At 41.2% G+C, this 14,320-nt stretch overlaps 1 protein-coding gene across 1 annotated transcript in view; it reads left to right on the top strand.

Moving 5' to 3' along the window:
• Thsd7a (thrombospondin type 1 domain containing 7A) overlaps positions 1-14,320 on the top strand; it is a 405,762-nt gene that overhangs the window by 180,729 nt on the left and 210,713 nt on the right. Inside the window, exon 2 of the mRNA XM_060373993.1 lies at positions 6,317-7,148. Coding sequence (XP_060229976.1) covers positions 6,317-7,148 — 832 coding nt within the window. The remainder of the gene's footprint in view (positions 1-6,316; positions 7,149-14,320) is intronic.

Raw genomic sequence — 14,320 nt, 5'->3', positions numbered from 1 at the left:
CTGGGAGGATGGTGCAGCCGCTGTGCGAATCTGGGACTCCGGGGTACGTACTGCTGGCTTTTGTCTGCCGCTAAAGTGGTTGGGGCTCCGTCTCAGCGGTTGTATACCCCAGGCAGTTAGGTCTGCGCTGAGAAAGATGAGTCCGCTGTGCCGCTGTGCCGAGGAGGAAGGAGGTCTGGGGGAAGGGAGTGCAGCAAGAACAAAGGATCTTTTCTCTCCCTCCCCAAGCAAGTCTCCGGGTGACCGGAGGCCAAAGTTTTCACCTCCTGCGATGTTCTCTGGTGTTCAGAAAGCCTCGCAGTGGTTTTCCTGGGTTGGGGGTCCTTCCATTCTCCAACTCAGAAGATCAGGTATCCCACTGCTCAGAAACTGTGTGTGCTAGTCGCCATCTTGGCTCCGCCCCTCCCCGAGTTTTTTCAATAATGATGTAATTGTCACCTCTGCTTTTGGAGTTACCATCATGGATTTTTTTTTTTTATGTTTTGGTATCATTATAGAACTCTGCTGCATTTTCGTGGGATATTCTATCATCCACTTCTTAGAGTGAATATATGTGAAACTGAGCAGTGTTGTCTGTGAGGAGTCAGTAAGAAACTGTACTCATATAATTAGAACTGGAAGTGAACTGTATGTGCATTTGAAACACCCTTTTGTCTAGTGACTGAAGTATCTTGAGAGATAGGCACAAACTACGTAATGCAACTAGTTGTTCCATTGATTTAGTGTCAGTGCAGAGTTTATATTCATAAAATATAATCAAGCATATGTGAAAGATGGCCCACATATGTATCTGATGTTCAGTAAATCCAAAAGAGGAAAATCAAATACACACTATACACTTATGTGCGTGTTGTTATGTTACCACAGGGTCACATACAATATTTACAGTGAAAATTTTTCTTAATCAAAAATTTAAAACATTAACATAAGAATGTCAACTTAAAATCTCACTTTTCTAGTAAGGTAGATTCACAAGTGATGTCACATGTTTCTGTGCATCAAAGCATCAGCTAGAAATTTTTACAGTTCAGGAATTAAGATTTTCATTGACTGTTATAACAGAAATCTCTCTCTTTCTCTCCCTCTCTGGTTTTTCAAGACAAGGTTTCTCTCTGTAGCCTTGATTTACTGTCCTGGGACTCACTTTGTAGACCAGCCTGGCCTTGAAATCAGAGAGATCCGCCTGCTTCTGCCTCCCTGAGTGCTGGGATTAGAGGGATGTGCCACCGTGCCTGGCTATATGCATCTCTTATGAGTTGAAATTTTCTCTCTTGGGTGATAGAGGAAGAAGCATAGAGCTCAGGAAAGTAATGAAAATAATCTAAAAGCTCAGAAAGTTATAATATTCACAAGGCACTTGCTCATCTTTTTAAAGCTTTTATTGAAAACAATTCATATAATAGATTTTTATCATACTTTCCCATCCCCCATTTTCTCACACATCCTTTCCACCAACCTACCCAACTTTATGTTTTCTCTCTCTCCCTCATTCTCTCTCAACAAACAGAGACAAAAACAAAAATAGAACAACAAAACCAGGTGCACAAACCTCACAACAGAAACACAAAAACAAAATCAAAATAAACAAGCAAAAATGAGACAAGAAATGGCCAAACAAAGCAACATAAGATAAAAAGTGTATAATACAATTTAGGCCATTTTGTATTGGTAAGCTACTCCTGAGCATGGGGCTTAACCTGAAGAGTAGTTTACATACCCAGTGAGACTTCATTGAAGTAAACTGATTTTGCCTTTGGCATTGGGTATCAATTGCAGATAGCTTCTTACAGTGACAGCCTGTGTTTACTTACCCTGCACTTGGACCCCTCATGTTACTGCCACAATATTTGTGAGCTCACAGGTGCATCGGTCCTGTTGTATCTGTAAGATCCTGTAGCCTTGGAGCCATCCACCCCTTCTGGCTATTGCAATCTCTATGCTTTATCTTACACATAGATCCCTGAACCTAGAAAGGAGAGCTTTGATGAAGACATCCAGTTTAGGATGTTGTGTTCCCAACTATCACTTTCTTCACATCGTCCAGTTGTGGGTCATCCACTGCGAGAAGAAACTTCTCTAATGAGGGCTGAGTGACCCACTGACCTATGGGTATAGCAGTATGTCATTAGGAGTAATTTTGTTGCTATTTTCCTTTGGCAGAATAATAGTACTCAGATGGTACTGGACTAACTAACCACTTTCTAATTGGATTTAAGGCCCATTCTGTAAGGCCAGAACAAATACTTGACACTGCTAATGTGACTAAGAACCCGAGACTAGATTGATGATGGGCCTTGGAGAAAGAAGCATAGCTATTGCTCATTTGTTTTATTCTAGGAATAAAATACTAAACTGAATAATTGGTCTAATCTCATAATTATTGTCAGGGGTGGAAAACAACAGTCCATCAAAAAATTTTGATCTGGGTGTAGTGATACAGCTAATCCCAGCACTCAGGAGGCAGAGGCAGATGGATCTCTAGAGAGTTCAAGCCCAGCCTGGTCTACAAAATGAGTTCCAGGACAGCCAGAACTACAAAGAAAAAAACAAAAACAAAACAAAAAAAAAACTTGTCTCAAAAAACTGAGAGAGCGAGAGAAAGAGAGAGGGAGAGGTGGGGAAGAAAGGAAAGAAGGAAGGAAGAAAGAAAGGAAAAAAAGGAGGAGGAGGGAGGGCAGGAGAGAGAGACAAAGGATGGGAGGAAAGGAAGGAGGGAGAGAGGGAAGAATTTTCTTGGCTTGCTTTTGGATTTAGATTCTGAGTTAGCACAAGGTACCTATGCTTTAAAATACCAACTTAACAGCATCTACTTTAGCCTTGAGTCTAATATAAATGTGCCTTTCTGTGAGAAATAGGATAACAGTTTTGTTCAAACACAATGGGGAAAGGAAACTAATATGTGAAATTAACTCTACAGTTTTATATACTCTACAAAGTGTTTTTATTAAGATGTGTCTTTAGTTTTATGATTCTCAAATGGACTATTCTGCAAGTCTGTAAGGAATCATCAAAAGTATTGTAGGATGCATCAGTCTTGGCATGACCCCTGGGCCCAGATTTTTTTTTCTTTGTTGGCAACCTTTTGGAGCTCCTGTCTCCTCCTGATCTTTCTATCTCCCCCTTCTTCCATTAGACTCCCTAAACTCTGCCCAAAGCTTGACTGTGAGTCTCTGAATTTGCTTCAATTCCCTGCTGGGTGGGGTCTTTCAGAGGACAACTGTGGTAGGCTCCCATCCTGTTCCTTCCCTTCAACTGCTTTCAGTGTCTATTCAATTTGTCCTCTGAATGAGAATTATAATCCTCTCTAGGGCCCTCCTTGTTGTTTAGCTTCTTTAGATCTATAGATTTTAGTATGCTTATCATATAGTATATGACTAACATCTGCTTATAAGTGAGTGTATACCAAGGACCATGCATGGAGAATAACTAGACACTTGCTCAGATATAACCCATGGGCAGCTCAATCTCCATATGGGTTCTCCAGTAAGGAGAGCAGGTGTTGTCTCTGACGTGAACTCCTTTGCCTGCTCTTTGATCACCTCCCCTTGTCTGGGCAACCCTGCCAGCCCATAGAGGAAAAGGATTCGGGCAGTTCTGATGAGACCTGATAGGCTAGGGTCAGATAATAGGGGAGGTCAGTGGACTAAGGGGAGGAAGATAGGGAAGGGGGAGGGAGGGTGGGACAGGTAGGAAATAAGGGAGGAGGCTACAGCCAGGATTCAAAGTGAATAAATTGTAAATACTACTACTAAAGTATTGTAGGAAAATCAACAGAGACAAAGTGAAATAGGAGTAAAATAATCAGCAGATACTCATTATTGACACTTTAAACAAGCCCCACCTCTTTTTAATCTATGCAATACTACCATCAATATCTAGGAGGGTTTTTTTTTTTTTTTTCAAAATTTAAGTCCTAACACAACTTTATGTATGAACTTAATGACACAGTATTCTGGATATATCAAATCTAGTGCTAGTTTAAGCGAAGAGATGACTAATTAGCATAACGTCTCAAATAAGTCTTCACTGCTCTGTTTACAATTTTAGTGTGTCACTTGTAAGAAAGAAAACACCATCAAACATCTTTTTGTTAAATAAACAGATACTGTAAATGCATTTTTTAAAACTTCTTCTTGGGTAGATTGATGGTTGTTTCGCACAGAGGACAGCATCTAACCCTAAAGCTCAAAACCTAGGCTTCGTGGAAGCCCAAGTCTCAGAAGACCTGGATCTGAAATGCAATTGGTTTTATTATTCATTCAAGATGGGAATTTGGCAAATCAGTACTCTTCCCTGTCCTGTTTTTCTGAGCCACAAAATGAGTTCTTTGGCCTACTTTAATGGTTTTCACTTTTTTTTTTTTTTTTCAGTATCTTGCTGACAAAACCTTATGCATAATCTAGACATGGACAAAAATAAATGTGAAACCAGACCTTTTCTTAGGGAAGTAGGACTGAGGGAAAAGGGCAGCAGCGGCAGCAGCAGCAGCAGCAGCAGCAGCAGCAGCAGCAGCAGCAGCGTGTGTGTGTGTGTGTGTGTGTGTGTGTGTGTGTTTTAGGGAACCCTATCATCATCATGTGAAACTCACCTACTTAGGACTTGCTGATGACAATCAAGGGTCATCAAATAAGTACCCATCTTCGTGACATTTTGAAAATCATGTATTTATGTGATCTTTGTGTTTATTCTCAATTCTAAAATGTACTCTTAATTTAATACCCTCGAGTTTGTAATCACCCTGAAAATAGTATCAATTGCCTTAGAAAAAGAAATATACAAGAGACGTATTCTTGTTGCTTTGTCCAGTCGTCATCAGAGAGGCTTCCTTTAGTAGCAGATGGGAGTGGGTGCAGAAAGCCACAGCCAGACATTTTGCAAAGAAAGAGTCTAAATTAGAGGTCCTCATTGGACCTCTGAGCTCAAAGCTCTGGGAACCTGAAGGAGATAAAATATTGTAGGAGTCAGAGGGGCTGGAGGGCACCAGGAGATCACGGCTCACCAAATCAGCTAAGCAGGGCTCACAAGGGCTCCCAGAGACCAAAGGGGCAAACATGAGGCCTGCACGGGTCTGCGCCAATTCCCCTGAGTACATGTTATGGCTGTTAGCTCCGTGTTTTTGTCGGTCTCCTCACAGTTGGAGCAGGTGTGTCTCTGACTCTGCCTGTTCTTGGGACCCTTTTCCTCCGATTGTGTGCCTTGTCCTGCCTCACCTCGTCAGATTGTATCTTCTTTTGTCGTGTTTGGTTGTCTCTGGGAGGCCTGCTCTCTTTTTGAAGAGGAGAAGAAGGGGTAGTGTATCTGGAGGAGAGGGCAGGTGTTGGGGCTCGGAGGAGTGAAAGGAGGGCAAACTGGGAACTATGGTTGGGATGTATTATATGAGAGAAGAATCTATTTGCAACTGGTTATTAACAAATAACCAGGAAGGTAAGGACGTAAAAAAGAAAGTAATGTAAGACCTGCGTCTTACATTGAAAAATGTTCCGGGATAACAAGCTCCCTTTCATACTCAAACTATTGACTCACGTGTCCCATAAAACACCAAGTTATTCATATTTAACAAAGGAATGACTTGAAAGAATTCAGAGTCATTGCTCAACAAAAGGATCAGGCAATTGAGAAGTTTTGTTTTGTTTTTAGCATAAATTTAATTTCTTTGCTCATTTCTATAGTTCACTGAGGTATTTTTTTAAATTTGTTTGTTTTTAATTTACAGCAAGTACCTTCCAAGAAAAAAAAAGATTTTTGATTTCCAGCTTTAGTTACCATAAAGTCTCACTTTAAATTCTATCAGCAATACTGTATACACCATTAGACCTTTGCAGTCATACCCTGCAACAATAAAAAAGCAGGTGAGGGAGAGCGTTTTCTGCAAAATAGTTAATTGCCCAGGCAAAGAAAGCCTGGAGGAAAAGGCTTTCACGAGGGGCTATTTTCTTTACCACTTACTAAAGCAGAGTTCAAGGCGTGAGGCAAGAATAATGGGTTTCCACTGTGCCAAGTTTCTCGTGCCCTTTATGAGCAACCGTCTCCATCTACCTGAAATAAAGGAAATGAATCAAAGCAAACTTTTAGTAATCCCAAAAGGACCCGAAGTGAAATTGCCCCAGCTGTTACTTTATATAGACTCCTGACACAGTTGCTTCTCGTAGCAGTACTCGGGGACCATCATTATTTTCCAGTCGTCTCATACAGAGACCTACTTAAAAAGATGTCGGGGAAGTTAATGTACTAAATCTAGAGATGTCTTTCTAAAATGGGAATGGCGTGTCGCTCTCCTTCCGTGGCCCCGCTAACTAACTCTTGCGCTGTTTTGTAGGTCCTTGGGGACGGTGCATGGGAGATGACTGTGGACCAGGCGGCATCCAGACCCGGGCCGTATGGTGTGCTCATGTGGAAGGCTGGACAACATTACATACGAACTGCAAGCAGGCTGCGAGACCCAGTAACCAACAGAACTGTTTCAAAGTTTGTGACTGGCACAAAGAGCTGTACGACTGGAGGCTGGGACCCTGGAATCAGTGCCAGCCTGTGATTTCCAAAAGCCTGGAGAAAGCTCGAGAATGCGTGAAGGGGGATGAAGGCATCCAAGTGAGGGAGATAACGTGCATCCAGAAGGACAAGGACGTTCCCGCCGAGGACATCATCTGTGAGTACTTTGAGCCCAAGCCCCTCCTGGAGCAGGCCTGCCTCATCCCTTGCCAGCAAGACTGCATCGTGTCAGAGTTCTCCCCCTGGTCCGAGTGCTCCAGGACCTGCGGCAGCGGCCTGCAGCACCGCACGAGGCACGTGGTAGCCCCGCCACAGTTTGGCGGCTCTGGCTGTCCCAACCTCACCGAGTTCCAGGTGTGCCAGTCCAACCCCTGCGAGGCAGAGGAGAGCTTGTATAGCTTGCAGGTAGGGCCCTGGAGCGCATGCTCCGTGCCACACTCACGACAAGCCAGGCAAGCCAGGCGTCGAGGCAAGAACAAGGAGAGGGTGAAAGACAGAGGCAAGGCCGTGAAGGACCCAGAAGCCCGCGAGCTCATCAAGAAGAAGAGAAACCGAAACAGACAAAACAGGCAGGAGAACAGATACTGGGACATCCAGATTGGGTACCAGACGAGGGATGTGATGTGCATGAACAAAACCGGGAAAGCTGCCGACCTCAGGTAAACTTTTGTTACCAGTAACATCGCTTGTCTTCAGTCTACAGGAACAACAGGCACTTCAGACTCACCATACTGATTCCTGGAAGAAACATGTGACAGAGGATCCCTAGTTCAAGGCTTGTGAGCTATGGTAGATCTCAAGACTGTCTTTATTTTGTCCATGTGTGGGCCCCTCCCTAGTTTAAGGTTTCTTAGCTGGTGAATGATTCTCTATGACAAAATGCAGCTTCTTGGGCAGGACGCATAGGCGAGCGGCAGAGCATTTGCCTAGCGTCTGTGAGGCCCAAAGTTCAGTTCCCAGCACTACAAAATAAATAAATAAATAAACAAACAAATAAATAAGTAATACTGCTTCTTTAAACCATCAGTACTGCTTTTCCCCACCAGAAAAGAAAGTAAAATTACTTGGAGCTTGGAGTATCGGGAATTTACATACAGGTTGTTTTTTTTTTTTTTTTTTTTTTTTGAGTGAGTTAATAGAATAAGGCACACTTGTAATCTCTCCAAGTTTATAGCATTTTCAGAATTACCCTATAAACAAAATCTGCTCTTAACAACTACCTGGGGAGCCATACCTAAGAATAATATTCTCGCACATTCTATAACGCAAAGTAACTCCAGAGAAGAAAATAGGGAAGCGGTGGGAAATAAGGTAAGTAGATTGTATTTAACCAGGAGCGGCCTGGCTTTGAAAATGTAGTTAATTGGCAGCAAATCCTAGGTGGGAATTATTTGGCAGATTATCTTCTGGTACCTAATGACTAGATTATGAAAAGCTACCTCGTGTATGATTGATTTGTTGTGAAAACGGTATTCCCTGACGATGGTTGGGAAGGATATGGTGTTCTCTCAACTAGCCAAATTTTGCTCTTAGGTAAGCCAGACCATCTAGGAGTGGCTTAGCTGGACCGTTTGCATAATTGCCTTTCCAGAAATATTTATGAAGTTATGATTTGGAGTGAAGCAAGGAAATTGGAGCATCATCACTCAGCATTTTATATCGTATTTATTGTAGAATTGGCATCGGGTGTGCCATCACCTTTATCAGGCAGTCTACTCTCTTGATTAAAAACACAAGATAAATTTCACGGACGTGTCAGCCCATATGCCTTTGTTGTGCAGCTGGAGACTGTTTCTTGTTGCCCCTGGAAATCTTGTAAAAGATTATAATTTCCTGTTTACTTTGGAGGTTGGAAATCCAAATGGGATTGTGTGTCACCCCTGCTGTTTTCTCGAATAACCCACTGGTTTTATTCTTTTTTCCCATGCTCGGTATCTTTCCTTCCCCTGTTCTTGTTTATTGATTGCATTACTGTGGGTTTTCAGATATAGGTGAAAACCTTTTGAAAGAGGTTATAACTTAAGTGAATGAGTAAATAAAAAGAAGTGACCGATTGATCTAAGACAAAAACTTTCTCTCATAATACCACTGTTCTGATCACCTTTTATTTTATTTGAGCATTTTATGGCACTGGATGCTGACCCTTGGGCTGTGGTTATGCTAGTCAAGCACTGTGCCATTGATCTACATGCAGTCCTAGTTGCTGTTTTGAACCTATTTGCCACTCTTTCCCTTTTTTAATTCATACAATTGCATTTCATTTCTGCTGCACAGTAAATTTCTCACAGTGCTCCTTGATAGCATCTTCCTAATTCTTTTGACTTTGCTGAACATGTCTGTTTTTCCAACCTCTTTTCACCAGGTTTATCTCATGTATGTGTGTGTATTTGAACCTCTGTACTGTGTGCAGTTTCAATCTGCTTCCTATTTTGTTCTCTTCTGTCAGTCTTTATTCTAATGGCTTTGCTGTCTTTTCCCCTGTTGAGATACAGCCATCTTAGTTGCTTGGTCCCCACTAAGTAATTGAATGAGTCTCCAGGGCAACTTTGAGTAGATCCTGCTGTCACTGAGTTAGCACACGGTAGAGGTTTAATTTAATGTTGACTACTTAGTTAAAAGTGGAGTTACTTTAGTAGCTGCCATTGCCCACAGCCTAATAATATTCACATCAGTTGTGTGAACTAAGGAAATATAGTTAAACACGTGGGAATTTTTTTTTGTCGCTTGCATCCTTTTAGAAATACCATATATGACTACCCTGTATAACAATATGGGCTATCTCCTAAAATAATGAAATGGCTGGCATTTCCCCTCAATATGAATTATTGTGTTGTTAAAATTAAAGTTCTAGTGAAGATGTGACACAAATTGGGTCTTTTTAATACATTTTGTCCAAACTTTATTGCACTTTGTCAAGGAAGATACTATAGTAAGGTATGAACTAGTACAGAACCACAAATGAAGGATTTAATCATTGGATATAAAATATCTTTCATCTCATTCTTTCTTTATGATATAAGAGGCTTAAATAGTCACCAAATAAAACTAGCAATAATCCATTCCTGTAGCTAAAAGAACGTAGCTAAATGAGCCTAAGATTCTTTGGGAACTTCTCTATAAGCCAATAAAATGTTTCAAGGAATTGCTGCTGACTTGCCAAGTTAAGGAAAAGTCATGTATATGCCCTGCTTTCCAGATCACAACTGCAACCACAGCTCATTCTTTTATGAACAAATTCATAGTCTCAGACTTCTACTAATCTAAGTTTTGCACAAGCTGGTAGTCAGATGTAACAGAGATAAGAGACTTGGAGAGCCACTTGTGTCTTGCCACTTAAAACCTCCAGGGAAGCCTGAATTTTCTGTGGGGTGAAGGTATTATAGAAATTATATGCTTTCCCGGTGTGAATTCATTCTGCACACTTAGAGATTAATAAGAGAAAAAGCTTTTTATTATTGGGTGATCCATCTTTGGCTAATGCCCAAAGTGGAGCCGGCTTCAAATAGACTTCACTGATTTACATACATATGCCTTAGGCTTACACTACATACACTGTCATCCTTAAATCTTTCCGATCCCATCTCCAAGTGACACTTTGGAACATTTAAACAGAAGCAAGAGACTGCAGATCTGTCCACGTGGGCGGATCGACAACACACACAGCAAACATATTGTCGGAAATATTTCTCATGTACACCAGTGTTGTTCTTTTTAAGTAGTTGTTATCCCAGGCCATCTTGCCACCTGGCAGAATTATCCTTTTTCTGGTAAGAGCACAGGGGACTTAATGGCAGGTCAGCACTTGATGGTGGTTGTGACCCTGCACTGCCTACTTGTACTGCCCCTTAGAGGTGTGTTCTATGGCATTGGGATAGTCAGGGTTATCTAGCTTTTGCTCTGGGAATGGAGTCTAACTGAAGTTTTATCTTGGTGAATAAACTTTAGCAAAAACTTTCTCAGCAACCTTAGACTTCAATTGGGGCGCAAATTTCATTCTCCGTCTCTAACAAGCTTTGTTAGCACACTGCTAATCTTCTAGTCATGTTGGAGGCAGGGCTTTTCAGCTAAATTCTACTCTGTATAGCTCAATATTTCATAACCAAGTTTATTAGCAAAAACTTTATAGAATCAATTTTATGACTTCAAGTTTCTCCTGCATCAAAGGGAATGACATTTCCTTGCTATCTATAGCAGAGTCTGGGATAGTGGAAAGGATTATGCAAACATCCTCAGTTTTTGCTTAAAAATTGTTAAAGGTTAGCCAGAAGAAGGAAAGTCACCTTCAGCCTGTTAGGCTGTCAAATGTTGCTCATGATAATTCTAAGTAGAAATTAATAATCAATTCACTTACTTGTCATAAAACTTGGTCCGTATCCTCAAGAATTATGCAAACGTCATTTTACTGGACTATTATGGGATCTAGGAATCTGGATATCTTTATATTTTTAAATATATTCTCAATTGAAACAACTGGATAAGCATACAGAATTCTACACAACGGTAAAGATTAAACTTGTGACAATCACAGATGAGGGTTACCACACTTACCAGAACACAGCTTTCTTCCTATGCAACAATGACTTTTAGCCAGTTTGAGTAGAATCTTATTGAGACTAGGAGTCAATGAGATAGTATGTCAAGCATCTCTCTAGAAATTTAAAACTATCGAAGAGCAATATGGCACAAAACTGGAAGGGAGGTCAGTGTTCAGACAGAAGCTAGGACATTAAAAAGATACTAAGACGAGGCTCACTGGCAGATGGCCAGTTCCAGCCTGTGGTGAACAGAGTCCTAATATGAGGATTCTCTAAGAGCCACTTCTCCATGTTGCTTGCAGAAGGGAAAACTCTCCTATCTGAATTTCAAAGGCACAAGTTTCGGGAATGGCTAGGAAGTGTGCTGTAAGTAAAACAAGGCACATTTAGTGGAAGTACTCTTTTGAAAATACCTTCCATTTAAATGCAGTTTGTTTTGTCACATTTTCTAACAAAAGCAATTAACTGTAATTACAAGCCCATTGGAAACGTTGCCAACAACTGTGGGAAATTCAGCTGGCGAGATTCCTGAGGGTATAAGAATGAATTCCTGAAAGAATAAGAAATTAAAATAATAGATGATGGGGGGAGGGGAGAAATGAGTGCAAAGCTGGTGAGATAGCTCCTCAAGTAAAGGTGTTTCTGGGCAAGCTGATCTGCAGGTGATTTCCGTAATCCACATAAAGGTGGAAGAAGAGCCCACTTATCCCAGCTGTCCTCTGACTTCCATGTGCATGCTGTGGCATTCGCATCCTATTGTCCCCCTCATCCCCTTCCCATGTCTTCCCCATGTGTGTACACATACAATAATAGTAAGACATTTTCTAAAAAAAAAAAAAGAAAGAAAGAAGAAACACCATATAAGCATAGAAAAATCTGTGCATTGAACTATATTCAATGCAGTGTCTTTCTTAGAAAAAAAGCCCATTAATATTCAGAATGTTCTACAGATCAGTTCATCCTGAAGCAGGGTGAATTTCTGCGCAGTGAATATGGCGTCCTAACACAGCAGTCTTGGCTGTGTCTGTGAGGTTCCACTCACTTGAGAGACTACATGGCTACTGAGGCCCTTTCCCACACGAAGACTTCGAGAACTGATGAAATTGCAAATTTAATTCTACCCTTACCCAAAAGAAGGGAGAAAATTACCTGCTATTTAAGGCAGCATTGACTCCTTTTAGGCTATTCAGAATCCATTTATAAAATTACTACTTCTCATGCATACGGAACAGGCTTTTAGATTTACAATTTTCCGATAGTAGCCAGTGTTGACAAGCCTGTCAGATATTCCTCCTCACGTCTTGTGAGCGTGCCCTGGCTTCCTCTTGATTATGCTAATCAACAGTCACTGTGACTACTTGGTTTTTTGGTTTTTTGTTTTTTTTTTAGAGAGAGTATATAGCCTTACCCTCAGAATGTAAGTGCTGTCAGGGAGGCTTATGCCCAAGTTATGAAAGGTCCTCTCAGGCACTCTCCATTCTGCTTCTGTGTGGAAGGGTCTGTTAGCAGAATATTCCTAGTCTTATTTTAGGATTATATCAACAGAAGGTGAGGATAGTATTTGAGAAAATAGAATGAGAGAGAGGTAGTAGCCAAATTTCTCTAGCAAGGGCGAACCTCTCCTCAGCTCTAGGTCAATAATTTTTCCAGTGTCTCGTGCTAATGTGCTTCATCATTACTAGGTGATTTCTCTTTTGTAAACAATAGTTGTACTAACCTTTTCAGATTAATAAATATGAGCTAGAAGCTTGTTTTTTGCTGTCCTACTAAGTGACAGATACATGAGAGTAACATGTCAGAATCACAAAATGGAACACTGGCACACATTAACATAAAAACAAAGCAAAGCCTCGTTCTCAGGTAGTTGCAGTTGTTTTTCATTATAACTAACCTGCTTCAAAGAACCAACAGATTATTGAGGTGCCAGAGGAAGAGAGGGTGTGCAGGTCAGACAAAGGATAACCAGGTCAGTGAGCTCTTCCTGGATAGGATCCAGGGCCTTCCAAAGGGATGCTGCTATTAATGCTGAGTAGGAGGCAGAGTGGAGGGTGGTGACGCAGGGCGAATCTGAAAACAGAATAAACAACAGCTCTGAAATCTGGAAGCCAATTTCAGTTCACTGTGCAGGAGTGTCGTGTCCACGTGTTGTTCACATGCTAGGTTGTAGGAGGAGGAAGAGTTAGCATCTGCTGAAACCTATAGAGCTTGTGAAATCAAGCTGAAATGTTTGGGCTTTAAATGCCCTGGGTACAAACGTCTCTGAATTTATTAGTAATGGAGTAAGCATGTCCGAGTGTGTGTGTAATGGCGAGCAGTTATAAAGGAAGCTTATTATAATTCTCAACATATATGAACATGTTTAAAAACATGAACTGCATCCATTAAAAATAATCCCAATAACTTTTGTCTCATGAGAAACAACTTCTTTGAATCTGACTTAATTAGCTTTTTGCACCTTTTTATAAGTTGGTCAGTAGCCATTGTGTTAGTCACCATTGTCTTACTGTTTGACGGTTCCCAGAGTGTAATAGTAGGAAATAAATAAAGAATATACTTATCTACAATCAGTTAGAAGGAACACATGCCCATTCATGTTCCTGCTACGAGAAGTGTTTTGTTAAAGTATTTTTTATTTGCCTGATCTAATTGTCGTCTGGGAGACTTACTGCCTCCAATTGCTGACCTAGCCCTAGTCCTGTAAACTTCTAGCCTCTGTACAATCTAATCCAGGCCTGGAGTGTTTCAGCCTCTGAGACTTAACTGCAGAATAATCTCACCCTTTCTAGTTCCTTCTGAACTCAGGGCTGGCTTGTTCAACTCAACTGTTGTGGCTCAGACCTCTTTCCAAGCTGACTAATTCAGTGTTGCTTCTCTCAGTTTCTCACGAAATAAGTCTGCTTGGCCTCAAACTCTGAAAATCGGTTCTAATCTTCTGGCTCCTTCTCATCCTTTGGCTAGTTCTGTCTTCATCCATGTCTAGTTTTTCTCTGTTCAACCTCTCTCTATAAAACTATCCCAGAAAAAAAAAATGCCTCTGAATTCCACAAACTGAACTGCTATGAACTCAGCTCTTCTGCACTGCCTCTCAACTGCCTGACTCAATTGAAATGCCTGAATAGCACTGACTAGACCTCGGAGATCTGCATGCTTCTTTCCCCTGAGTCTGGGATTAAAGCAGTGTACCAGCAAGCCTAGACTTAAGCTTTTCTTTACCCGAAACTTGCTCTGGGCTAGGCTGGCCTTGAATTCAGAGACCTGCTTGCCTCTGTCTCCTGGGATTAAAGGCATGTCTGTAT

Source organism: Meriones unguiculatus, chromosome 21 (assembly GCF_030254825.1).
Source record: "Meriones unguiculatus strain TT.TT164.6M chromosome 21, Bangor_MerUng_6.1, whole genome shotgun sequence".
NCBI classification, from domain to species: domain Eukaryota; kingdom Metazoa; phylum Chordata; class Mammalia; order Rodentia; family Muridae; genus Meriones; species Meriones unguiculatus.
This window is presented reverse-complemented; position numbering and strand designations above follow the sequence as displayed.